Source organism: Guillardia theta, assembly GCF_000315625.1.
Source record: "Guillardia theta CCMP2712 unplaced genomic scaffold GUITHscaffold_68, whole genome shotgun sequence".
Lineage (NCBI taxonomy): Eukaryota > Cryptophyceae > Pyrenomonadales > Geminigeraceae > Guillardia > Guillardia theta.
Genome location: NW_005434606.1, coordinates 252,861 through 278,073, shown reverse-complemented (window position 1 = coordinate 278,073; position 25,213 = coordinate 252,861). Strand labels below are relative to the sequence as shown.

Sequence of the window (25,213 nt, the reverse complement as noted above, 5' to 3'; positions counted from 1 at the left end):
AGCGACGTGAAAGGGAAAGATTCAAGCAGGAGGAGTGAGGAAGCGGGAATAGAAGGAGGGATAAGGGGGGGGGTAGCAAAGCAATGCTCGACGGGGATGAAGCTAGATTTGACTAGTGCAAGGAAAGTAACTTGATCTGCCATGGGAGGATCAAGAGATTTTCGGAGATGATCAGGAATCGAAAAGCTAAAAGCTCACCTTGACTGCTGCTGCTCCTGCCGTCGCAGCATGTCGGGAGTTCGGCTGGGAGTAGCTGCAGGAACAGGAGAAGCCTTCTCAGCTCCACCCCCGCATCTGCGAGGAAGAGTCAACGCTGAGAATGACTGGCGCCCAACTGACCTCGCAGGGGATCCGCACAGTTTCTGGTCAGAGTGGAGCAGATAGGCCTGAGAGTGAATGAGGAGGAGTGGAAACCATGGAGAGGAGAAGAGAGGGGAGGGGAGAAAAGAGGAGAAGTGGGGTTGGAGGAGGCAAAGGAAGTGAACAAGGGGTGGGAGGGGGGGGGTTATAGTGAAAGAGAGGGCAGGTTCGGTTACCTTCACCATTCCCTCCTGCTCGACGAGAGCATTCCTCGCCTGGCACAGCTCATTCTGCATGAGAGTGTCAGGGAGAGCCAGGCTGGGAATTGAGAGGACTGAGAAGGTAGGGAGGGGACTGAAACAAGAATAGAAATGTCGGAGAGAATGAAGGAGGGAACATAAATGGGGCAGGCAGGCAGTCAGGCAGGCAGGCAGGCAAGAGTTGAAAATTGAAAAATGCAAAGACGATTGAACCTCAAGCTCCGCAACATGGGCATGCGAGGTGTTGGAAAGAGAAATGTTGTTCTCCTTATCTTCCAGCTCCTGCGAAACTATCAAGAAGTGGGAGGGGAGGGAGGAGTTATTAAGATATGAAGGAAAGGAGGAGAAGGAAACGGGGGAAGGCGGAGAGGCAGAGAGGAAGGGGGGCAGGAAGGGAAGGAGAGGCACGGAGATGGAGAAGAGCATGGAAGGACCTTGAGTCTCAATCGAAGACTTGCCATCCTATCACGGAGAGAAGATTGAATTTCTGCTGAGACAGCCTGACTTGCTGTCAGAGAAAGAAAGGGCACCAAGACGATAAAGGTGCCAGGATATAAGAAACAAAGAGGAAAGTGAGGTGGTTGGAATGCAGCAGCCACAGCAGAAGCACGCAAACAATTCTACAAAGAAAGGAAGAAGAAATAAGAAACGCGTCACCGAGAACAGGCGTGTAGGAGGCGTGTAAGAAAGTGATGGGACCCATATACCTGGAAGGGCATCTCGAACTTCGGCTCAACTTCATCGCCTTCATCCCCCGTCCTTGACTTGCCGCTGTTCCTGAGAGTCCCCGTATGGTTGAGAGTCTCCATGAGCTCCTTGGAGAGGACTGGCGAGAAGTTGAGCAGAGAAGGGTACAGGAGCATGCAGATGAAGCAAAGGGAAAGAGGATAGGGGACTTTCCCACCAGCCATGGCCTGCCGAAGGCTCTTGTTCTCTTCCAGCATTTCTGCCTCTCTCTGCTCATAGGAGCGGATGACCTGAAATAGCTTTTAGCCTTACCATCGCTCCCCCTGCTCCCTGCTCCCTGCTCCCTGCTCCCTGCTCCCTGCTCCCTGCTCCCTGCTCCCTGCTCCCTGCTCCCTCTTCCCCCCATTTCCTTGCGCTTTCTCTCCTTTCCATGTCTCTCCTCCCCCTCACCTTGCTGAAGAATTCTTCACTTCCGCACGCGTTGCTTCCCCAGGCAGGTCTGTGAAGGCTCAGAAAAGGAGAGCAAGACAACGAGGACGAGGACGAGGACGAGGACGAGGACGAGGACGCGGACAAGGACGAGGACGACATCTTGTCTCGGAGAGGGGGCATGTAGCAACAATACAATAACAAATTGAACAGGAGAGCAGCTTTTGAGATGAAGTGAAGGGAGGGGAGGAAGGGGAGGGGGAGGAGAGAAAACTGGTGAGGGCAGCACAGCACCTCTTGTTAAGCTCGTCTTTGGTAGTCAGCTTCGTAGACATCTCAATCCCTGCCTGAAGAGATGTTTTGACGAGAGTCGAGCTGAGGTGCAGCTGGGAAAACCTTAAGCTGGCGGTCTCTCTGGTCGATGAGCTGCTTGACACGCTCCTGCAGTTTCTCGCGCTGCTGCTCCAACTTCCTCATGGCGTGCTGGAGCTGAGAGTCTCTGTGCTGCATCGCGGTCTTCTCTGATGGATCGTATAAGTCAGAGCTCCCCCTCCTCTCCTTCTCTCTTCCTCTTCTTCTCAGCCTCCTGCCCCTCTCTTCCTTCCCTTTTCCTGCTCCACTGCTCCTCCTATCAAACTTCTTCCCCCGACTTCCTCTACTACTCGGTCACCACTGTATCCTCCTCCTGTGCTTTGGGACTAAGTTGCACCAGTTTCTTTCTGCACTGCTTCTTTCTCTGCCCAATGTCCTCAATACGACCTCCCCCAATCCACAGCACCCTCGTCACTTCCACACGATCTATGACGAACCTGCAGCTGATTTCTCCTTCTCCTGCAAGATCTTGCTCTTCTCCTTCTTGTGTTGCAGGGCTGCGGCATGCTTGTCAGTGACATGGCAGAGTTCAGGGGCCACGACACACTCACTCGCTTCTGAGAGCTGCTGGTACAACCTCTTGCAATCCTCCTCCTTGGACTTCAGCTGTTGCAGAGAGGGTGAGCAAACATGACGCAGGAACGTTGAGGCAACTTGTTCTTTCAGTTTCAGCTGGTTGTTTCGCGCGACATTCAGGTCGAACTGGAGCTGGAGAGCATGCACGGGTCAGCCCAACATCGGCATCAGGAGCAAGAACCTTCTTAATATCCTCACTCTGCTCCTTCAGCTGCTCATCGACTTGGCTTCGGTGTTGTAACAGAGCGTACAGCACGTTTGCCATCACAGTGCATTTCGACGAAGAGTTCTGCAGGGGCAGGTGGTCAGAGACTTGAAGATGGAAGACTTGGCGTTGCTGGAGCAGGAGCAGCTATGGTGAAGTGCGTTCCGAGCAAGAGCAGGTTATCGAGATCGCAGAAGGGATCGTAAGGCTCGCGAAGGGTCTGCAGAGTAGGGCACGCATGGCTCTCACAGCAGGAAGCTCGATGGGGCCAGGAAGACCGTAAGTTCTAAGAGCATCGTTGATGACCTGGACAAGACTTGAGAGCCAGTCGGGGAGTCTGAGCGAGCAAACAGACCTGGCACGACGACTGAAGGTTGCTGCTACTCACATACGGGCAGTGGGAGCTGAAGCCTGAGGAGGGCGAATTCGCCAGAAGAAGGCTGCGGTCGTCATGGGGAGCTCGCTGCGACCGCGACTCGTGAAGAAGAGTTATGCTGGTGTCCTCGATGGACGCGTCCTAGTTCGAACTGCTTCAGTACCGGAATCTTCAAATGAACGGGATGGAGGAAGAAGGAGGGAGAGGAGGATAAGAAAAAGTCAAGCTGAATAGATTAGACCGGAAGAGGAAGAGGTGAGGCGAGGGAGGGAGAGAAGAAAATACATACAAGAAGGAAGATCGGGAAGGGGGAGGGGGAAGGGAAGGGTATGAAGGGAGGAAAAATAGGATGGCAATCGAACCATGGAAGGAGACTTGGGTGATTGCAGGTACGAAACCCAAGCGTCGTCGGCCATGGGAGAAAAACAAGTTAACCTGTCCAATTACGTCAAGACGGCACCATTGTCATCCGGCAATGGAATCTTTCTCTGGTGAAATCCTATGGCATGATCCATAAGAACTGAATTGATGCTTTCGACTGACGGCAACTCTTTCTGGCCTTTGACACAGCGAATATTCTAATGTATATGTGAGGGGAAATGTTGGTTTGAGCATGAATGAGTTACTGGTCGCATCGACTCAGGTGATATGGTGAGTGATAGAAGTCAAGTCATGCAGAGCCTTGTCAGCATTGTGGCATGATATCAGCACTTGTGTGGGTTGATATGGCAGCATCTTCCTCGTGACAACATGGAGAAGTCCGTGTGCATGCTGATCAGACGCATTACTCGCTCTTGATGTATCGGTACTGGAGGGCGATGGCTGTAAGGGCAGCATGTACGCATCGTTCAGAGAGTCGCAAGTGTACACTCCGTCTCCTCCCCCTGATCACCCTCCTCCTCTCTCTCTCCCTCTCTCTTCCTCCTCCCCTCCCTGGTCAGCCCACCATCCTCCCCTGCCTTCTCTCTCACGAACTTTCCCGCCATGGCGCCCTTCTCTCTATTGGTCTTTAACCGTCAAAATAACGGTCTGGTTTGTGCTTTCGTAACGCTGGTAACGCTTTTTTTTAAGCGCGGCGGCGGGTGAGTTGGCATCTGAGATAATAATTCCGGTGGGGGCAGAACGTTTAGATATTTTGAAAATAAGTCTATTAATTCAATTTGTCTCATATGTATTTCATCAATTTTCATAGAGATTGATAGATGATTTGAACTCCCGGAATCTTTGACGGAAATATGTCAGGAAGGCGACTGTAGATGGGAGGAGGAAGAGAGGGGGGATCGGCTTGTGGAGGAGGGAGGAGGTAGAAGTGGGGGAGGAGGGAGGAGGAGGAAGCAAGGATATGGCTTGACCGATCCAGGAAGAGAATGCTAGAGGCGTTTCATGGCAGATGAAGAGCAGGTCAGGTCGACCCGATCCCAAAGGCTGGGCGAAAGCTCATGCGGAAGGTCAATGAAGGAAACAGGCAGGGAATGATAGGGGAGCGAATCTTGAAGTAAGTTTCGTTGTTGGTAGAAAGGGACTCGAAGGTAGGAGCTGCAGCCAGGCACGTCTCTGGGGTTCATGAATGACTTCTACCTCTTATATGAGAAGTGTTTGCCTTGCTAAAGTGAATCCTTGCTAAAGTTTGCTATGGCCTTAATAGCCTCTGAGGTCTAGTTCAATCCTCTCATCTTGTGCTCCAGGTTGGGTGGATTTGATTTGCAAGCTTACCTCTTAAACTCCCAAGGTCTCCTCCTCCTGCGGTTCCTCTCCCCCACTTACCAGGACCTGCAGTGGTGGTCTTGCAAGCATGCCCCTCCGCCTTAACATCCGAAGGAAGCTGACCTCTCGCTCTGACCGAGTGAAGTCAGTCGACGTGCATCCTGATGAGCCATGGATGCTGTGCAGGCAAGCGATCCTTGCGGTTGTTGATCTGCCCGCTCCCTGACTTGCAGCTTGCAGCTTGTACAATGGGCACGTTCACTTGTGGAACTTCCAGACGCAGACTCTTCTCAAGACGTTCGAAGTGACGGAGCTGCCAGTAAGATCGTCCAAGTTCATCGCCAGGAAGCAGTGGATCGTTTGCGGCTCCGACGACCTCAACGTGCGCGTGTTTAACTACAACACCATGGAGAAGATCAAGACTTTCGAAGCGCACTCTGACTACCTCCGCTGCGTTGCTGTCCACCCGCAGCTCCCGTACGTGGTTACTTGCTCAGATGACATGACGATCAAGATCTGGGACTGGGAGAAGAACTGGGAGTGCAAGCAGATGTACGAGGGCCACTCGCACTATGTCATGCAGGTTGTGTTCAACCCCAAAGACCCCAACACCTTCGCGTCCGCATCGCTCGACAGAACAATCAAGGTCTGGGGGCTGAACTCTCCCAACCCTCACTTCACCCTTGAGGGCCATGAGAAGGGAGTGAACTGCATCGACTATTTCTCCGGCGGTGACAAACCCTACCTTATCAGCGGCGCCGACGACAAGACGGTGAAGGTGTGGGATTACCAGGCAAGAACTTGCGTACAGACCTTGTCAGATCACTCGCACAACGTGTCATGTGTGGCATTCCACCCTGACCTTCCTCTGATCATCACGGGATCAGAAGACGGCGCTGTGCGTATCTTCCACTCCAACACCTTCAACTTGGAGAACACTCTCAACTACGGCATGGAGCGAGTGTGGTCTATTGCATGCAAGAAGGGGTCTAACAGAGTTGCGCTGGGATACGATGATGGATCGGTGATGATCAAGCTCGGAAAGGAGCAGCCAGTGGCCAGCATGGACCAGGGAGGAAAGATTATTTGGGCGAAGCACAATGAAATCCAGATGGTCAATGTGAAATCCGCTCAGGGTGAAATTCAAGATGGCGAGAGACTCCCTCTAGTTGTGAAGGAGCTTGGAAACTGTGAGATCTATCCACAGAAGTTGAAACATGACCCGAAAGGTCGTGTTGCTGTTGTGTGCGGAGATGGAGAGTATATCATCTACACTGCGCTGGCCTGGCGTAACAAGAGTTTTGGAAACGCCATGGACGTTGTCTGGGCTCACAATGGCGACTATGCAACTCGTGAAGGCCCTTCAAAAGTTAAACTTTACAGGGATTTCAAGGAGCGTCAGACTTTGTCCATCTCGTACACCGTGGACGCAATCTACGGAGGAGCTATGCTCGGGTACCCGCATCTCTCTGGTCTCTTTGTGATTGATAAGGGTTCAGGTGTCGGTCAGGACAGGATTTCATCTTCTTCTATGACTGGGAGAGTGGGTCACCTGTCAGAAGGATCGATGTCAACGTGAGGAATGTCTTCTGGAGCGAGTCTTCACAGCTCTGTGCCATCGCCTCCGATACCTCTATGTTCGTCTTGAAGCATGACAAGGATGCTGTAGTGCAGTACCTCGAACAGGTATAGGTTCCTTGGTGTCTAGCTGGAGTTTTGACAGCTGTTTTGGGTACAGGGTGGAGATGACGAGGATGGTTGTGAAGGAGCGTTTGAGGTGCTTACGCTGTCTTGAGTTTTCGATGGATGCTGAAGTTGTTTGTATAGCCTGTTTATGAAGTCCAGGAGAGGATATCCACTGGAAAATGGCTTGGAGACTGCTTTGTCTACACCAATGGAAACGATCGGCTGAATTATTGTGTGGGCGGTGAAGTTCAAACTTTGCACCATCTGGATCGAAGGATGTACCTGCTCGGGTATACATGACACCCTTCAGTAGTGTGTATGGCATTTCTGACGTTTCCTACCAGGTACATGGCCAAGGAAAATCGTCTGTACCTGATTGACAAAGAATTTAATATCGTCTCGTTTGAGCTCTTGCTTTCAGTTCTCGAGTATAAGACATGTATCGTCCGAAGGGACTTCGAGACAGCGGCATCCATCCTTCCTTCCATCCCCAGCGATCACAGAAACAAGGTCGCAAGGTTCTTGGAGGCACAGGGATTGAAGGAAGAAGCGCTCCAGATTGCCACCGATCCAGATTACAGGTGTGAAACTAGTTGCGGTGCTGCTCCTGTTTGTTGACCGACTTTGCGCTGCAGATTCGAACTTGCTGTTGGGTTGGGCAAACTCGAAGAGTGCTATGCCATCGTCAAGGAATCTGAATCCGACACGAAATGGAAACAGCTTGGTGACCTCGTCCTGGCCGCCGGAAACTTTGAACTGGCGATCGAGTGTCTCAGCCGTGCAAAGGACCACTCAGCTCAACTGCTGCTGTACTCATGTCAAGGAGACTACGATGGGATGCGCCAGCTGGCGAAGGACTCCGCGGATGCTGGCAGGACCAACATTGCATTCCTCTGCAACTTTCTACTTGGGGACAAGATGGAGTGCTTGAATCTGTTGTGCGCAACGGGGAGGATACCGGAAGCTGCCTTCTTTGCCCGCACCTACCTCCCCAGTCAGGTTACCAAGATGGTGGACCTGTGGAAGGAGGACCTTAAGGGGATTAATGAGAAAGCAGCCGAGTCGCTCTCCGACCCTGTCAGCTACCCGAACCTCTTCCCGGACTTCGACCTCGGGCTGATTGCCGAGCATAACTTCAACCAAGAGGTCAAGACCCGCAAGCCGGCCTCGCAGTACCTGCAGTATTCTACCCGCCTCGGAGAAAACGTCATCGATGCCATCCGTGAATCGGGCCAGAGCGTCGACCAGCTGCCCCCCGAGGCCTTCCCCCAGCCATCCAAGGCGAGCAACCAGGATACTGTCGAGTCATCAGCTAAGAGCGAGGTGAGGAGCCTGAGCTGCTACCCCCCCCCCCCAACCCCTTGGCTTACCCTTGATGTTGATCTTGTTTGAGCGCATCGAGTCAAGAACTGATTACGATTCTTGTTCGTGTGTTGCAGGACAAGGCGGCCGAGCGTGATGCTGATGCTGTGAGTTTACTTTTTCAGCCATGTATGACCGTTGAATGTTTGGCAGGAGGCGGCGGCGAAGAAGGAGGCGGAAGTAGTCTGCGCAGATTCTCTCTTGTGATGATCTGACCGAATCGCAGGCGGCAGCAAAGGCGAAAGCTGATGCCGCCAAGGCAGAGGCAGAGGCAAAGGCTGCAGCGGCCAAAGCGGAGGCAGAGGCAAAGGCAAAGGATGAGGCAGCTAAGGCAGATGCTGCAGCCAAGGCAAAGGCAGAAGCTGAAGCAAAGGCAAAGGCAGAAGCTGAAGCAAAGGCAAAGGCAGAAGCTGAAGCAAAGGCAAAGGCAGAAGCTGAAGCAAAGGCAAAGGCAGAAGCTGAAGCAAAGGCAAAGGCAGAAGCTGAAGCAAAGGCAAAGGCAGAAGCTGAAGCAAAGGCAAAGGTGAAATGTTGATGGAGGACGACGATCTTGATTATGATTTTATGCTACCGCAGGAGGCAGCAGAAGCGAAAGCGAAAGCAGAACAGGAAGCTGCGGAAGCGAAGGTGAAGCTTGCTTTCTCGTGCCCTAGGTGTTTTAAGCCTGGAAGCAGGCTCGCGCCGACAAAGAAGCCAAGGAGGCAGCAGCAGCAGCAGCGGCAGCAGCGGCAGCCGGTAGGTGTATGCAGTAATCCTGTCTTTGTACCATGCCGTTCTCCTTGCTCTTGATGGTACATAACCTTTGGACAGCAGCAGCTCAGCCCAAGGATGCTGCCGAGCAGTCATTGGAGGATCTGGCAAAGGTACTTTTGATCGGGTCCGAGGATTTATTTGACGTTGCGTCAACAGGAACTTGAACTTGGAGACGATGACGATTGGGGCGCTGGAGACTTCTAGTGTGTTTCCTCATTGTCCGCATCTGTTCTTTGTCACGAGTCAGTACAGCCTGAAACTCACAAGGCTGCGAATCGGCCCTTGACTCCTTCCAGTCCTTTCAAGTGATGTTACAACTGTCTGTGGCCACCCGGTCATCTTGACCGTTGACGGGCTGGGCCGTCGGACCTGAGTCCGCACAACAACTGACTGTCATCATGGTCACACTCCACTGAACCTTTCCAGTAACTTAACTCCCGGAGTCAGATTAACTGAGGAGGCCCCCGGGCACGGGCCTGTGCCACAGGCTCAGGCGAGCCTGCCAGGCCGGGCGGATGGCCGCCTTGTGAGGCGACTAGTCACTCAGTAGTACAGGCCGATCGCCCCCGGGGCCCCTTCGTCAGCCTGGTCCCGGGCGGTCATTCCGGCCCGGGTTTTACAAGTCCATGTAAAAAGAAAAAGAAACAGAACCAAACCAAAGGTTTTTGATTGAGTAAACGTTACAGTACAAAAATATTGAAAAAAATGTACCAGAATCAACAATTTTAAAAGTCTAAAATATTCTGGTACAATTTTTCCTGTAGCACATCAGAGTTGGTACTGCATTTGTGGATCCCTTGTACCACATATGTAACATATAATTATTTTAATGGTACATGAAATGGTTTGGTAGTGCTTGAAGGGCCTCTAATACCAACCGCTCCTCTGCATCCTCCATTTACCCCCGTGCATGCATTGGAAGTTTTTCGATTGGAGCACTATGATATATTGGCTATGATCACTTCAAAGCCCAGAGAGGGGGCGAAGGGTGGGTCTGAACCAGTTTGTCGCTCTGGAAACATTCCAAGTCTAGTTGGCGTGGATAAACGATTTCTAAAACATTTTATGTTACCTCGCTACCAAATTTGATTCAAAATTAATTATATAATAATTTAATTTGTACATCTAATCAGGTTCAAAAACTGCTCTTTTAGAAATACGCCATCTCTATGTCCTGACCACTTCGGTCAGTCGCATGGCTAGCGTCGCATACCTGCCATTGAAGAGGGAGGGAGGAGGAGCAGGAGGAGCAGGAGGAGGAGCAGGAGGAGGAAACATGCAGACAATGATGAATGGGGGAAACGAGTGCTGCCGATTCCTGGGAAGGATAGCGCCCTTAGCTCCTGCCTGTCGTGTGCAGCAACAGCCTGCTGCAGCGCGTTCAGGACCGTCATGCGAGCACTGCGATGGGACATCGACGAGGGAAGAGACTTGACTATGAGAAGACAGGGATTGTTGAATTGAATCGATCTTGAGGATAAGAAGAAAATGACAGAGATGAGTGTATGGTGGTGTAGGAGATGATAGTGGTTGAGGAAGAGGAGGAATGCAAAACAAACATCAGTGGAAATGCAGAGCAGCTCACTGCGACTTCTACTGGAAGATATGTCTCAAGAGGAATGAAGCAGTAGTGATGATTGAGGGAGTCCGGCGATGGGTAGCACTGTCATGTCCTCGTGTAACATGTAGCGATTCGATTCCTTGAGGATGGTATGGAAATCTGATCGAACTTTGTTTGACGAGAGACTCTAACGCGGCATGTGATCGTGAACCTCGAAGTGGTACCTAAGAGATCTGATTCGGTCTGACTCAACGTGCGTGCTCAGGATCGTTGAACGGGATAGTCGCGCTGGTAGATATTTTGATGCTATGACTTGTTGAATCGAGAGCGCTCTTGTTGTTTACATCTCATCATGGGCGCGTGCTGCTTCAAACCGACAAGCCAGACAAGCGAAGAGCACGAGGTGGTTCAAGCTGACAACAATAACTCGTCTGATGGGGGGAGGCGGCCGCATAGGACCAATCGCCCAACTGGGGAAGGTGACCCCCCTGTGCTTGTGGCAGGCGTTGATGGCAGATCAGGACCAGGACCAGGGAACAAGCTCCTGTGCAGGAAACCTCCTGTGTGGAATGCAGATCACCCCATGACGAGAGGACAGCTCTTGTCCAAGAGAGATGAATTCTGGGATACGGCTCCTGCTTTCAACGGCAAGCCGGAGATCTGGCAGGTGGTGGAGGAGGTGGTGATTGTTTCGATGAAGAAAAGAAGTGGAAGGTTGGGATGGGTGGTGCTGGAAGGGGGATGGAGAGGAGAAGCACGAGCACGAGCACGAGCACGAGCAGGAAAGAGGGTTGAAGGATTGAAATTGTATGACAGGCGCTGCGGGCGGCAGCAGAGTGTGAAGATACAGAGACAGCGCAAGCGATCATGGCGGCTGTGAACGTCACGTGAGGAGTTTTTCACATCGTTGGCTGGTGCTGACTCATAGAGGGCAGTTTGCCGCACGGCAACCTCAGTGTAGTTTACGACGAACTTGGTAACAAGTACGACATACCTCCTTACTGCCTGTCGGAGCCAACGAACATGGTGAAGGATGAGGTGAGACATTTCTTCAGGATGGGGCGACGGTGGGCGGCTGATATGATGGTGGCGCCAGTCGAGCGAGAGTTTGCCGGCGGTGAATGAGACGGCCGAGAAGACGAGCGAGGAGAGTCAAGAACTCGCTGAGATGTCGATCCGCCTGCGGTTGAGCACAGGAGCTGAGCTCGAGTGGAGTGGTGAGTGGCATGCCGGATGGAAGTGACGAGCAGCGGGAGGAGAGAGTGCCGGAGTCGTGACGCTGCTGCAGGGTTGAGCAACGTGACCATCGGAGAGCTCAAGACCTTTGTAGAGGTGGGGGAGGAGAAAGGGAGGAGGGGAGGGGTGATAACATAATGTTTGAAAGGCGAAAGAAAACCTTGCTCCTGCTCGCCAGCGCTGCTTCTTTGGAGGACAACTGTTGACAGATGCCCAGTGAGGAGAGGGTGGAAGTGTGGAGGACGGTTGCTAACCAGGCTGCCGCAGCACTTTACAGAAAGCCAAGATTCCATCAGAGTCGGTTGTACAGATCATGGTCAGACCAGACGACGTCTGAGGCGCCTCCTCTGCTGATATATAGAAAGAAGCGCATTGTGATAGAGCGAGATGGAGGAGAGGATAACAGCAAGTCTTGTTAAAAGTCGTTCTACTTGTATTACACAGGAAATCTCTCTTGTTGGTCCACACATGTACAAGAATCCTCCCCCCTCTCGTCTCCCTCCCGCCGCCGCGTCTCCTCCGGCACGAGCCCGGAGCTATCGAGCAGTCGCAGCATGAAGGGGGAGGGCTCGAGCCCGTGCTCCCCGACCTCTGCTAGCACGCGCCTAGCTAGATCTGCCCTCCCTGCCATGGCGGCTGAGCGCATGAGCTCATTGAAGACGCCCAGCGGAATTTCCTCCTTTCTCAACGTCCTCTTGCAGAGCCTCCACGTTTCCTCCGCTCTCCTCCAGTCCCCCACACGCCCCCACGCCCCGATGAGGCAACTGAAGACAACCGCGTCAGGCTCTAGCCCGTCGTCGAGCATGAGCTCGTAGATCTCCATCGCCTTGTGAGGCCTCCGGCTCGTCTGCGCCGCATGCAGCAAGTTGGTGTAGATGAGCTTGTCCGGCCTGAGGCCTTGTCCTCTGATCTCCTTGAGTACAAGCAGAGCTGAGCTCAGATCTTTCCTGGACGCCAGGGAAGAGATGATGGCTGAGTAGGAGACGAGGTCTGGGGGGATTCCTTCCTCCTTCATCCTCCAAAAGAAGTAGATCGCCTGCCCGAACAGCTCGGCTCTTGCGCAGGCCACGAGCACGTTGTTGTAGACAACAGTGTTTGGCGCTATCCCCTCCTGCTCCATCTCTCTGAAGAGCGATATCGCCATCCTCCCCTCCCTCTCCTTCGCACAAGTCTGGACGAGGGAGGAGAAGGTGAACACGTCAGGCTTCAACTGCATCTCCCGCATGCAGCGGAGGAGGGAGAGCGCAAGGGGCAGCCGCTTCCACCGCCCGCACGCGCTCAGCATGGCGTTGAAGTGGAAGACGTTCGGCCGGCTGCTCCCCCTCATCGTCCACAGGAAGACGGCGAAGGCTCGCTCGAGCTCCCCCCTCCTTCCGAACTCTGAGATCAGCTTGCAAACCGTTCTCTCCCGCACTCCCTCGCCCTGCAGCAGAGCGTCCAACCCCGTGCCATCCCCTTCCCGCTCGCCTTCTCCTTCCATCCTCCCCTCCACCACGTCCATCGGAGCCTGCTCGAACCTATCCAGCAGCTGCTGTACGTTGGAGGAGAGAGGTGCAGCAGCTACCTTCTCCATCAGCTCCCTCAGCCTCTCTGCCGCCGTCATGCCACCCGCCCTCGTCCTCTTCATCATCTTCTCCCACGACAACCCCCACAGCCTCTTGCTCACAAGCAGCGTTGCGCCTGCCGTTGCCGTCCCGTTGAGCTTCAATGCTCTTGTCGCTTCCTCTCCGTCCAGCATCCTCACGTAGGCAGTCTTGCCTCCCTCCTCCATCACGACGTTCCCTTCTTCCCCTCCTGCCAGCACAAACCCCCTGAAGATTTCCTGCACCGTCTCCTCAGTCGCACTGCTGGGGAGTCCCGACACTCGCAAGATAGAGCAGGAAGAGATTCTGCGCTTGAGAAGGTGGTGGAGGTAGTCGGGCGAGCAGGCGTCTGCTCTGGAGCTCCAGCTCGCTGGGATCTCCACCATGACCTCCCCGTGCCTGACGAACGAGCGGCTCCCCTCCTGTACAACCTGCAACCTCTTTCCCTCGTGCACCCCGTGGTCTTTCAGCACCTTCACATCGATCTGCCTCCTCTGCCTCCCCTCCCTCCTCTTCACCCTTTTGTCCCCCTCCATCCTGCCAACAACGTTGGGAACCTCCTTCAGCTCCGCCACTGACTTCGCCCTCTCGGTCCTCTTCCCTTCCCAGCCCCTCTTGCCCTCCGATCCTCGGACCATCACCCTCCCCAGTATACGCTCCTTGACGCCCGCACCTTGAGAAGCTTCCTCTGGCCGCACAGGAGGAACTGCGATCATGCAGACCCGTGCCACTTGCTCACTACCGACTCGCTGCACCCTGCATGAGGCCGTGCCCGGCGACGCCAGGAAGGATGCAGCAGAAGCGAGAGGTAGGAAGAAGCAAGTCGGCCTCCTCCTCGCCTCCGGCTCCTCTTGCCTTCTGTGCGTGCTTGTCTGCAGCGCAGAAGAGAGGACCAGGGTGCTCAACACAACGTGAGTGAGCAGCTTCAGTCCAGTTCTCATCCTCCACGTCGAGTATGTCCAGCAGGTATCAGACTAACCTCTCTCCTCAAGTCCCGTGGCGAACCAAACTTCCGATCTCCTTCCCTACCTTGAGGCCTCCCCGATCAGTGCAACGAAACTGTTACAGTCACAAAAATAGATTCGCCCAGCAGCCTTCACTAGTCTGTGCTCTCCTTGCAGTAGACGGAAGCTGGAGCAGGGTATCTGTCATACTCGCATCTCATCCAATGTTGCCAGTCCTCCTCCTCGCCTTAGTCAAACTCACCACGTCCTTTCAACACGATCCGCCTCCCATTTCAGTTTCCCTGCAGCACCTGGCTCCGTCTGTCTTGGTTCTACGGGTTCATGGCGATAAACCCTTTCGCAGATCGCCGTTGCTTGTTTTCCTCCTCTCTTTCCTCTCAGCTGCTCCCTGTTTCTTGCCCTTGTGTACTCCTTGCACCTTCTACCCTCTTACCCTTCCTCAACCTCAACACTCCTCCTCCTCCTCCCAGCAGTTCTTATCCAAGGTCTCCGAGTCCCATCTTCTGTCTTCCTGTGTCCTTCACGATCATGTTCCCTTCTCTTGTCCTCGCCCCTCTCTCTCCCTCCTCCTCACTCTCCTCCCGTTACCCTCGCCCCGCCAATGGTGCCATTGCCGTCATATAAAGAGGCTTCCAAGACTGCAGCCACCCCCCTGTCTCCCACAGGGAACGCTGGGGTACGGTACCCCATGTTACCCTACCTTTACAGCTTACCCCACCCCTTCACCCATCTCAATGATCAGTACCGGTACTTTGGTCGTGTAATCTCAAAGGGGTAGGGTAGGGAGTACCCTGGTATTTGAATGTTGAGTGATTTATCAATCTAGCTATCTGATCGGGAGCTGCACCTCGGTATGCCCCGGTGACGGCCGGCCGGGCAGTGCGGCCCGGACTCCGATTCCGGGCTCCGGGGAACTTTCGGCCGTGCCAGGCTTCCAAAGGCTTCAAGCCTTCAACGGCGTTGGCAACTTCAAGGAACTTCGGAAGCTGCGATCGGACCGTCACGGCCGGGCGGCCCGGCAGCCGCCGCTGGCTAGTGAGCGGCTGCACAGCCTTGGCAAGTCACAAGTTGGCCGGGCACTGTGCCCTGAGCGGCGGTGCAGTCCCGCACCCGGGCCGCCGGCCGCCGGGCCGCCGGCCGCCGGCCCGGCGCTGACGGTGCCCGGGCCTGTGACCGGCGGTGGCGGCCGGGGCCCGGGCGGCGCACTGCCACACTGACACGGGGCCGGCCCGCGCGGCGCACTCCGAGGCTCGGATCCGATCATCGGATCCGTGCTCAGTCATCGGACCGGGCCGTGTTCGCCCCTGCGGCGATCGGATCGGTCGCCCGGCTGGCCGGCGGCGGCCAGCCAGGCTCACAGGCAGGGAAACTTTCAAACGTCGTACATGACGGCCCAGTGACCGTCCGTCTCACCGACCCGGTGGCCGGACTCCCGGAGCCCCAGTGCCAGTCAAGTGCCCGGCCGCCACGGCAGTGTCGGACTCGGCGGGACCGTACTCGCCAGTGGCGTCACTGAGTCGAGCCGCCGCTTCTCAGCCGTTCATGACCCGGGCCGCCCGAGGCTTCAGTGACCCGGTCCTATCGGACGGCACGCAAGTCAAGCAAGATGCGCGGCCGCCCGAGTCTGCCGCCGGCGGCTTGCCACCGTATCATGCCACGCAGCTCCGAGTCTCTGGAACGGTACTGTGCCCATCAGTGGCCGGTCCAAGTTCATCCTCGTCTTCCCGGCTTCCTGCTAAGTCACTTTGACAGAGCTCAAACTTTATTCTTATCTGCATTCAAACACTGCCAGGCTCGAATAGGGGCAGAAGGGATCCTGTGCATTCAGATTCGTGAGCTTATTTCTGCTGAGTGTATAGGACGAGTATCCGAACAATCCGCATGAACAGGGTCCGCTCGCCTCCCTCTCTCTTCTGCATTCATCTACATTCCGTCCGTGTTTCATCAACAGGTCATTCCTGTCAAGGATTGATCTCGTTTCTTTCTTGCCCCTCCTCCCGCCCGCCTCAGTCCAATCACGATCTCTTTCCTTCCCTCCTTCGATGCATTTATTCATCCACCTTCTCATCCATACAATCCTGCTTTCCTTGTCCTTTCTTATCATACATTCCTCTTTTCCATTTGCTTCCTTTTTCATCCCTTGACAGACCCTTGGTGGATTCATTGATGAATTGACATTTTCTCCCTTCTCCTTCCCTCATGCATCATCATTGTACTTGCTTTCTCTCCTCATCCATTGTCATCCATCAATCCATCCATCAATCCAGCCAGCCAGCCAGCCAGCCAGCCAGCCAGCCAGCCAGCTAGCCGGTCGGTCGGTCGGTCGGTCGGTCGGTCGGTCGGTCGTTCAGCTTCGAGTTAGCAAGGAATCAAGCGAGGGCGCGGCAAACGGCGCCACACGTCGCTGACGACATGGCAGCACGGAGCGATCCGAACAAAAAGCCTCAACTTTTACACGACCGGGTCTGGAGATACGACTGATGACCGGTACATTGTAAAAAAAATGGTGAAAACTATTAAAACCTTTGTAATTTCGCTACTCCCCGAGTATAACGACATATAATGTCGAGGCTGACAATTAAAATGTTTTAAACTTTCCGTAAAATTGTTGTAAAGCTGTGGTGTAATCACGATGTCACGTTATCTCCGGCCAGGCCATGGCAGCTGTCCGTAAAATTCGAGTTTTTTGGGGCACATGGGACATGGTCGCTAGGGGTACTATTCTCAGGTAATATGAGGGTTACTGGTCCTAGGGGTGGTCCAGTTCCCCAATTCCATTTTTATTTTTTTGTTTCCGCTGGCTCCCCCCGTCCCCCCGACGCCACTTTTCCCCACGCCCCCACTCCCCTTGCAGGTTCCCTTTGCATCTCCTCGTCCTGCTCCTCGTCATCCTCCACTTGCCTCCACCTCATTCCTCCTCCCTCTACTCTCTTCCAAACTTGTTTGTTCGCTCTCTGTCGTGGATCGGCCTCCACTTGCCTCTCTGACCCTCTGCGACTCTCTGACTTGTCCGTGCTGGTGCCGTGTGTCGTTCAATGTGTTGAGTTGGTACGCAGTGCACGAGTAAGAGCAAGGGCTGCCCACCGAAAGAGACCGTTTGGAGGGATAAACGCGCTTTGGTTGCAAAGAAACGTTCGGAATCACAACAAACATCAGGTCGGCAACCCGCCAAGCAAAGGCTGGCTCAAAGCATCCTCACACGAATTTATACGTATGCAAACCATGGTGGCAGAGACTATGAGACTGAACGAAGGCTCACTTGAAGACGCCATCGCCTCACTCTTTCCCGAGGACGCCCCGCTGAAATTTCCTGTCCTATCACCTTGGAATGCAGCTGCCCAGGACGGCGACTGGCTTGTCACCATCCCAGCACAGTTTCTCACTTCAGAAAGTTGCAACGAGATCACATTGTCTTTGTCTAAGCACGCTAATAACACTGAAAGTACTCATGAAACTGCAAAGGAGCCAAGCACAGGTCGGATGCTCTCGAAAACAGAACTCATAGCTCTTCCAACATCTGCAGGCAGTGTGGGGCCGATTTCTTCCGAGAGCGAACATCAGGAATCAAACACGGACGGAGACTCGGCCAGCAGCGTGTCCTCTGCAAGCCCAAGCCCCGACTGCCTCCTTGCCCCTCCTTCTCAAGACGCTTTCGTCTCATCACCGCCACCGCCCGCAGCAAATGGCGGGTCTCGAAAGTCCAAGGCATCGTCGAGCAACTACCAGTGGAGCAGGGAGGAGCACAGGAGGTTTGTCGACGCGTTGGAGAAGCTGTCGCCTCTGAGGCAGATGCTTGCGAGCCATGGGAGGGTGACGATAGGGCTGGGGCACGGGCTAGCGGAGATGATATCGAAGGCTGTAGGGACGCGGTCGATCTCGCAGGTGCGGTCGCATGCGCAGAAGTACTTCCAACGGATCAACAGGGAGCGAGGGTATGAAAATTGATGGTAATCTTCCAGTGCTTGCAAGTTATCGGAGGTCAAGCCTATGTATTTCTTCTCCTTTTTGGCTTTTTACTACCTTGTTTGATAATCTGTCACTTGAGTACAGTATGATCCTTCGAACCGTCTCAGTGACAGTGATGCAGCGCCAACTTGAAGTGAATCACTGTAGCACTACTCAAACTGCAAGCCCTCTGAGTCTTTTTCAAATTTTTTGCTATCAGATGATTACTGTATATGATAAAAACAATGCTGTTGTACTATTATCTTTCGAGCAGTGTCACATGCCAGCTTCAGCTTGTTGGCACAGCCGGGCGGCCGCATCATGGCATGACAGTGAAGTTGAACTAAGTTCCGAGGCTTCACACAGTCTCAAGTACCACGCGACGGTCTCAAGTCCGTTCAATGCGGCTGGCAGATTCACCAGGGTCGCCTAACGCGAGAGCGAAATCCAATTTTCAGGGTCTGTCGCAGTAACATCTCAAGATTTCGATTCCGAGCCAATCCCCGGGCCCTCAGTCCGTCGCGTCACGACTCGGAGTCGACTCCCGGAGACTCAGCCGCACCAGTGGATGACAGACTGGCGGACTCAGTTCAAGTTGACGGCTGAGCCGCTGAGCCTCAGACTCCCCGGCGGGGCCGGGCACCGCCACGCGGGCCGCCGGGGCCCGGCATGTGGCCAGGGCCTGAAGACGGTACGGAAACGGTGACTCACAGCCTGCCGTGACGCCGCCGCGCAGTGCCAGTAACCGCTCAACTGACCGTACTTGGTTACTGAGTCGGAGGGGGCGGCCCGGTCGGACTCAGTGACTCAGTCGCCGCGGCCGCTACCGACGTGCCAGTCGCCGGCCGGGACCGCCGCGGGCCGGGCCGGGCCTGTGACGGTCGGACGGACTCGCGGGCGCCACCGGCCCCCCCCCCCGGGGCCGGGGGCCACTGCGCGCGGAGGTCACCTGAGTCCGTACGGTCAGTGCCCGCCCGGGCCTAGCCTAGTATGATTGAAACCTGACCGTAAACTTGAACTTGACAAGTTACACCGGCGGGCCGATCGGACCGTTCACTCAGATCGGAACCCGGCGACGGCGTCTACGGCCGGCCCGGCCGTTGAAGTCACTAGTACTGCCCCCCCCCCGGGCCGCCGGGCCCCGGTCCGATCAATCATTGAGTGGGCGCCCCGCGGCCGCAGTGCCCGACGGCCGCGTGCCGCGGGGCGGCATACGCCGGTACTGACGGCCGTGACGGCTGCAAGAGGATTCAACGCCGTCACGGTTACCGTGCCCGTCACAAGCGCGGCCGCGGCCGCAGTAGTTCGACTGTCGCCGAGTCACGGTCACCGGGTCGCTCAGTGCACCGACTCAGCGGCCCTCAGGCAGGCGGCCCGGGCTGCCGGCCGACCCGGCCCGGCGGGGCCCGGCCGCGGGAGGGCCCGCTCTCAGACAGAACTATTTTTTTTTTTTTGGTAAGGGGTTTTTACTCATGAGCTTCTGATATCGAAGGGGGTGGACAAAATCTTTCACGGGAGAGATGTGGTAGGGTCCGAAAAGTTTCTTGGAGTACCCCTGATTAGGACACATTTTTATAGATATTACAAGGGGTGTAGCAAGTCTGTTCTACCTGTGATGGGGTAGTTACTTCAGAAAGGGGGTGCTAGGGGCGGGGCATGATAACAATTATGGACATAGAATTGTTTACTGCGAGCTTTATGGCGCAATGGCCGCAGGCTAAGGAATGGCGAGGGTTGGGGGGGGGGGGGAGGGGGGGGGGGGGGGGGGCAGGAGGGGATGCAATGGCTGAGAGGAGGAAGGCGAAGATGGTACGACGATGTTCATGGTATCACTGTGATGAGCATGGAGCAGCTTTGCAAGAGCATAGCAGGATACGTTATCAAGATTAGTGCATAAGGATTATAACAGCCTGTGGGAATGGAAGGGTGAGAGAGGGGAATGCAGGGCAAGGGTCGGATCAGCAGTCTTCAGTGAGTTGGAGGAGCTTGATGCAGATTCATGTTGCTGAGACTGTTATGGTGTTGGGAGATCTCAGCGAGATCAGATCCTTTCCTCGTCGAAATGTACCAGTTGCAGCTGCCCTAGCGCTGCATACATCATGTTTGACGGCTTGCATTGTTGCAGGCAGGGAGCAGGAACCTGTGCGTATGTACCTCCTCTTCTGATCCGTCACTGCAAGGACAAGGGCGTGAAGAATGGAGCCGTAAGTATCATGATCTCAACCTCGCGATGGGCATCTGTCCTTTTGGCAAATGCCCCCCCCGCTCGCAGCTGCTTTCATGGTTTCTTTCCTCCTCACTCCTTGTCTTCAGATCTGGAGCCGCGAGCTCAGAGCAAGTCAAGTCAACATCGGGGCCTTCGGTCCTCCTCCTCTTTCTCCTCCTCCTCCTCCTCCTCCTCTTCCTCCTCCTCCTCCTCCTCCTCCTCCTCCTCCTCCTCCTCGCCTGTTCAACTCCTCACTTTCTCGCCTCTTCGCCCTCCAGCCACTACCAAGAGTTTCGCCCTCCCCCTCCCCTCCCTCCGTTCGCCGCTCCCTCTTCTTGTCCCCGTCTCATCACTGACGGGGTTTACAGGTGGCTGAGGGGCCATCGGCTGAGGATCAGACGCTCTGGAGGGGAACGGATGATGAGATTTCGATCTTAATGGAGAGAAATCTTTTGCCTGAAGTGAGATTCTTTTTCCTTCTCCTTCTTTCCTCTCTTCTGCTTCACCTCGGTTCTTTCCCCATACCTCCACCCTACCTGCTCCTCCCTCCTCGCATCCTTTTCTCACCTTTCTCCCCGTCCTTACCTTCTCCTCCTTCTCCTTACCTTCTCCCCATCCTCACCCTTTCCTCCTTACCCCCTGGTCCCTTACTTCGTCTTCCTCCCCCTCCTCCTCCTTCCCATCTCCTCCCTTACCTCGTCCTCCTCCTCCTCCTCATCTCATCCCTACCTTGTCATCCTTACCTCCTCTTCGTTGCCTTCCCCTCCTCCTTACCTTACCACTTCACCGTCTTGTCCTGACCCGCATCATCGTCCTGCAGACTAAGGTCAAGGCGTTATGCAACAAAGCAAGAGAGATCCTGGCGCAGGAAGAGAACGTGATGCAAGTCCGGGCCCCGGTCACCCTGTGCGGGGACATCCACGGGCAGTTCTCGGACCTCATGGAGCTGTTTGAGATTGGAGGCAAAGCACCAGACACCAACTACCTTTTCCTGGGCGACTATGTTGATGTAAGGGTGTCGGAGTCGTACCTTCCTGCCTCCTCCCCCTTGTGTTTGCTCTTGGTAGTGCCGTTGGATGCTCCTGCTCCTGCTCCTGCTCCTGCTCCTGCTCCTGCTCCTGCTTCTGCTCCTGCTCCTGCTCCTGCTCCTGCCTGCTGTTTTGTTTCTGGCGCTGCTGGTTGTTTTGTGGTGTATCTTGTAATTCGTGTTGTATGTTGTGAGTGTACATTGTACTTGCATTTCTCGATGCTCTTTTCCTCATCTCCTTCGTTTTAGCTTCCCTTCCCTCCTTCCTTGCGTCCTGACCTCTCTCACCCTGCTCGCTTTTCCCAGAGAGGACTGTTTTCAGTGGAGTGCATCACGCTCCTTCTCGCCCTCAAAGTTCGCTGGCCGGACAGGATTACCTTGTGCGTTTGCTGTTTGCCCGCGGCGAGAGCTCATTGTTGACAGGCTCCGAGGGAACCATGAGAGCCGGCAGATTACACAAGTGTACGGATTCTACGATGAGGTGATAGGAGAGGAATTGAGGGCGAGGGGAGAAGGGAGGGAGAGGGAGAGGGAGAAGAGAGGGAGAGGGAGGGAGAGGGAGAGGGCAGTCGATGGCAGGGTAGACATGGGATGGAGGCAGAGAAGGTTGGGTCAACAGGTTGAAATTGAGATAGGAAAGGGGAGGAGAGGAGGAGAGGAGGAGAGGAGAGGGAAGGAGCGAGGGAGGTCAGGTCTGATCTTTTGTTGCAGTGTATGAGGAAATATGGGAATGCTTCTGTATGGAAGATTTTTACTGATCTCTTCGACTACTTGCCGGTATGTGAACACGATGCAGTTGAATATCATGATGAAACACTCCTCCTCCTCGTCCTCCTCCTCGTCCTCGTCCTCGTCCTCCTCCTCGTCCTCCTCCTCGTCCTCCTCCTCGTCCTCCTCCTCGTCCTCCTCCTTGTTGTCGTCGCCCACTGCGCCTCCTCGTCCTCCTCGTCCCCCTCGTCCTTGTCTTCCTACTGCTCCTGCATCTTCCTCTGCTCTGCTGCCAACCATGACGTTTTGCCACCAGATTGCAGCCATGGTGGAGGGGCAGATGCTGTGTTGTCATGGAGGTGAGGAGCAGGAGGAAAGACGAGGAGAGATCGTTTGACTATCTCACAGGGTTGTCTCCTTTCGTTGATGCCGTCGATGACATCAACGGAATTGAGCGAGTGAGACTAATCTCATACGATCTCGTCGGACCCTTCCCTGTTCTCCTCCTCCTCCTCCTCCTCCTCCTCCTCCTTCTCCTTTGCCCTCCTCCACCGCCCTCTTCCACCTCCGCCCTCCTCCTCCGCCTTCCTCCTCTTCCCTCCTTTCCTCGTCATCCTTCCTCCTTGCTTGTTTACCATTCTCCTTCCTCTCCGCCTGGCCACTTTCCCCCGCTCTTCTCTTGTCTGCAATGAGTCGTTCTGATCTGCCTCTCCTCTCCTCCTCAGCTCGTGGAGGTCCCTAGCAACGGTCCCCTCTGCGACCTCGTGTGGTCAGACCCCCAAGAATGGGCGAGAGGATGGGGAAGCTCTCCTAGGGGAACTGGTGAGGGGAGGGGAGGAGGGAATAGGGAGCGGGAGGGAGGGACAGAGGGTGGAGAGGAGAGGAGAGGAGAGGAGAGGAGAGGAGAGGAGAGGAGAGGAGAGGAGAGGAGAGGAGAGGAGAGGAGAGGAGAGGAGGCAGGGAAGGAGGAGGGAGGGGATAGACGGAGATTGGAGAAGATGGGCTGATACCTTGACTGGCAGGTCACACTTTTGGGGAGGATGTCACAGAAGAATTTTTGCATCACAATGGCATTGAAAACTTGACGCGAGCACACCAGATGGTGAATGTTACTGCTCCTGCTCCTGCTCCTGATGATGATGATGATGATGATGATGATGATGATGATGATGATGATGATGATGATGATATGATAATGATGGACATGGAGATCGAGACGAGGACGATCTGTACTGTTTGTCTTGTCGTCGTGCAAGTCTGTTCCATTGATCTTGTTGGATCAGGTGATGGAAGGATATCACTGGACACACCAAAACAAAGTTTTAACAGTTTTCTCTGCACCAAACTACTGTAAACATCTCCTTCCCGTCATCCCTTCCTCTTAATGCTGCCCTTCAACGATTCCTGCTCTGCTCTTTCACCCTGCCCCTTCTTCTTCCTATTTCCTCCTCTCTCCCTTCCCTGTCCCTTCCACCCGTTCTTCTCCGCCCCCGCATCTCAATCCCCCCCTCAGGTTATCGCTGCGGCAACAGAGCATGCATCATGGAAGTCGACGAGCATTACCGTCGAACCTTGTGAGATACCTCTCCTTTCTATACCTCTCTCCTCCTCCTCCTCTTTCTCCTCCTCCTCCTCTTCTCCTCCTCCTCCTCTTTCTCCTCCTCTCATGTCCCCTCGCAGCCTTCAGTTCGACCGAGCTCCCAAGAGAGGCGAGCCTTACAGCACCAAGTGCGTGAGATAAGAGGAGGGAGGGGGAGGAGGGTGGGAATGACGAGAACGAGATCGTGGAGGGGAGGGCAAGGACATAGCGTAAGATGGTGAAGAGAAGAAATAAGAAGTGAAAAAGGTTGTGGGATCGTGGAGAGGGTAGAATGCAGGAGCAGCAGGAGCAGGAGTAGAAGCAGGAGCAGCAGGAGCAGGAGCAGGAGCAGGAGCAGGAGCAGGAGCAGGAGCAGGAGCAGGAGCAGGAGCAGGAGCAGGAGCAGGAGCAGGAGCAGGAGCAGGAGCAGAAGTAGAATGCAGGAGCAGGAGCAGGAGCAGGAGCAGAAGTAGAATGCAGGAGCAGGAGCAGTAGAAGCAGTAGAAGCAGGAGCAGGAGGACATTTCAACTCACCGCTTAAGTCATTTTCTTGGCAGGTCCGCACTTGAGTATTTCGCTTGAGGTGTCAACGACGAACATTACACTGCCTTTATATGATCTCTTCTCTCTATCACTCTACTTCAACAACAGCTCCCCCCCCCTCCCCTCCCTCAGCTTCCTTCCTGCTCCTCCTTGACTGCTCCTTCTCAAAGAGTAATCAGAGGGTGAAGATTTAAATTTATTTAATACGTCAGAAGGAGGAGGGAAAGATTTTGTGAGTATGTAAGTGTGTAGGAAGTAAGGAGCAGAAGAGCAGGAGCAGGAGCAGGAGCAGAAGAGCAGGAGCAGGAGCAGGAGCAGGAGAATCATCTTCCCGAGCTCGTTCTGCTCCTCGCTGTCATGGGAGCCTCCTGTTGGTCTGCTCGCTGCCTGATCGCTGCTGCGACATCGTTGAGTCCTTCCGTTCCTCTGCCAACTGTAACAAGAGCCGTGAGGAGGAGACGAAGTGATGAAGGGTAGGAAGCAGGTAGAAGAGAAGTAGCGAGGAGGAGGATGCTAGAGGAAAAGAAGAAGCAAGGAGGAGCAGGAGGTGGCGCAGCAGCGGAGAAGGAGGAGAGAGATGGAGGATGTGGAGGCTGGGGAGGAGAGGCGAACTGACATGACTGGGAGCAGTCGACGAAAGAAATTCTCCCGAGGGGATGGGCAAGACCTCCCAAGCTAGCAAGAGAACAACCTGAAGTTTGAGGATGGGCGAGCGAGCGAGATAGTGAAAGTGAGAGTGAGAGAGACGAAGAGAAAGAAAAGTCAGAGGCAGAGGTAGAGGAGGACTGAAGGAGGAGTGGGAGGGAGCGAGAGAGGGGGGGGGAGGAGAGCAGCAGGAGAGCAGCAGGAGGGAGGGAGGGAGAGGGAGGGAAGGAGAGAGGAGAGGAGCAGGAGGGGAAGGTGTTGACACCTGGCTCGAGGCTGACTATCATCATCCTCGGCTCCGCTAGATGCTGCGCAAGTCGAGCAAGTGAGAATGAGGGCGAGGGAGAGATGCGATGAGAAAAAAGGGGGAGAAGAAACAAGAGTGCAGAAGAGGAAACGAAAAGACTCCAGCGGAGACCATAGTGGCGAGCAGAGCAGAGCAGAGCAGAGAAGATGAGAGAGGGAAAAAGGAGGGGATGAGAGGAGGGGATGAAAGGAGGAGAGG

The 25,213-nt window shown here is 54.7% G+C and overlaps 7 protein-coding genes across 7 annotated transcripts in view; 4 read left to right on the top strand and 3 right to left on the bottom strand.

Annotated features, from left to right (window-relative positions):
- Positions 1-102: 102 nt before the first annotated feature.
- Positions 103-3,282, bottom strand: GUITHDRAFT_142845 (hypothetical protein; the record flags this gene model as incomplete). Its single annotated transcript, XM_005827274.1, has 15 exons — positions 103-136; positions 199-294; positions 340-386; positions 537-590; positions 774-842; positions 995-1,060; positions 1,268-1,537; positions 1,698-1,746; positions 1,971-2,023; positions 2,073-2,197; positions 2,486-2,545; positions 2,600-2,756; positions 2,806-2,913; positions 3,079-3,184; positions 3,218-3,282. The coding sequence occupies 15 exons, from the start codon at positions 3,280-3,282 to the stop codon at positions 103-105; spliced, it is 1,359 nt and encodes a 452-aa protein (XP_005827331.1).
- A 1,715-nt stretch (positions 3,283-4,997) lies between these two features.
- Positions 4,998-7,911, top strand: COPIB2 (coatomer subunit beta 2; the record flags this gene model as incomplete). The annotated part of the gene is made up of 8 exons (XM_005827312.1): positions 4,998-5,095; positions 5,150-6,364; positions 6,409-6,595; positions 6,648-6,686; positions 6,737-6,885; positions 6,940-7,176; positions 7,231-7,741; positions 7,834-7,911. The coding sequence occupies 8 exons, from the start codon at positions 4,998-5,000 to the stop codon at positions 7,909-7,911; spliced, it is 2,514 nt and encodes an 837-aa protein (XP_005827369.1).
- Positions 7,912-10,716: 2,805 nt separating this feature from the next.
- Positions 10,717-11,960, top strand: GUITHDRAFT_96365 (hypothetical protein). Its single transcript, XM_005827273.1, has 8 exons — positions 10,717-10,750; positions 10,793-10,938; positions 11,088-11,158; positions 11,207-11,309; positions 11,368-11,488; positions 11,560-11,603; positions 11,656-11,723; positions 11,775-11,960. Exons 2-8 carry the CDS (start codon positions 10,855-10,857, stop codon positions 11,842-11,844), a joined length of 561 nt encoding a protein of 186 aa, XP_005827330.1. The 5' UTR covers positions 10,717-10,750; positions 10,793-10,854; the 3' UTR covers positions 11,845-11,960.
- Positions 11,961-12,216: 256 nt separating this feature from the next.
- GUITHDRAFT_47604 (hypothetical protein) lies at positions 12,217-12,831 on the bottom strand (the record flags this gene model as incomplete). The annotated part of the gene is made up of 1 exon (XM_005827272.1): positions 12,217-12,831. A coding segment is annotated over one exon (615 nt), but the record flags the coding sequence as incomplete, so codon positions are not given.
- A 4,437-nt stretch (positions 12,832-17,268) lies between these two features.
- GUITHDRAFT_113584 (hypothetical protein) lies at positions 17,269-18,000 on the top strand (the record flags this gene model as incomplete). The annotated part of the gene is made up of 1 exon (XM_005827271.1): positions 17,269-18,000. The coding sequence occupies one exon, from the start codon at positions 17,269-17,271 to the stop codon at positions 17,998-18,000; it is 732 nt and encodes a 243-aa protein (XP_005827328.1).
- Positions 18,001-20,643: 2,643 nt separating this feature from the next.
- On the top strand, positions 20,644-24,102 carry GUITHDRAFT_158324 (hypothetical protein; the record flags this gene model as incomplete). The annotated part of the gene is made up of 13 exons (XM_005827270.1): positions 20,644-20,667; positions 21,027-21,215; positions 21,540-21,613; positions 21,657-21,714; positions 21,945-22,010; positions 22,258-22,300; positions 22,350-22,399; positions 22,667-22,763; positions 22,964-23,043; positions 23,225-23,291; positions 23,455-23,515; positions 23,622-23,669; positions 24,078-24,102. 13 exons carry the CDS (start codon positions 20,644-20,646, stop codon positions 24,100-24,102), a joined length of 882 nt encoding a protein of 293 aa, XP_005827327.1.
- Positions 24,103-24,377: 275 nt separating this feature from the next.
- GUITHDRAFT_154164 (hypothetical protein) overlaps positions 24,378-25,213 on the bottom strand; it is a 2,691-nt gene continuing 1,855 nt past the window's right edge. Inside the window, exons 4-6 of the mRNA XM_005827269.1 lie at positions 24,974-25,016; positions 24,680-24,754; positions 24,378-24,496 (exon numbers count right to left, since the gene is read on the bottom strand). Of these exons, the coding sequence (XP_005827326.1) occupies positions 24,387-24,496; positions 24,680-24,754; positions 24,974-25,016 (228 nt within the window). The 3' untranslated portion in view covers positions 24,378-24,386. The remainder of the gene's footprint in view (positions 24,497-24,679; positions 24,755-24,973; positions 25,017-25,213) is intronic.

Bases quoted from the DNA above. Each gene is read 5' to 3' on its own strand.
- GUITHDRAFT_96365 (XM_005827273.1), top strand. From the start codon at position 10,855: ATGACGAGAGGACAGCTCTTGTCCAAGAGAGATGAATTCTGGGATACG. The intron at 11,489-11,559 runs GTGAGTGGCATG...ACGCTGCTGCAG, and splicing joins AGCTGAGCTCGAGTGGAGTG to GGTTGAGCAACGTGACCATC. The intron at 11,604-11,655 runs GTGGGGGAGGAG...AATGTTTGAAAG, and splicing joins AGCTCAAGACCTTTGTAGAG to GCGAAAGAAAACCTTGCTCC.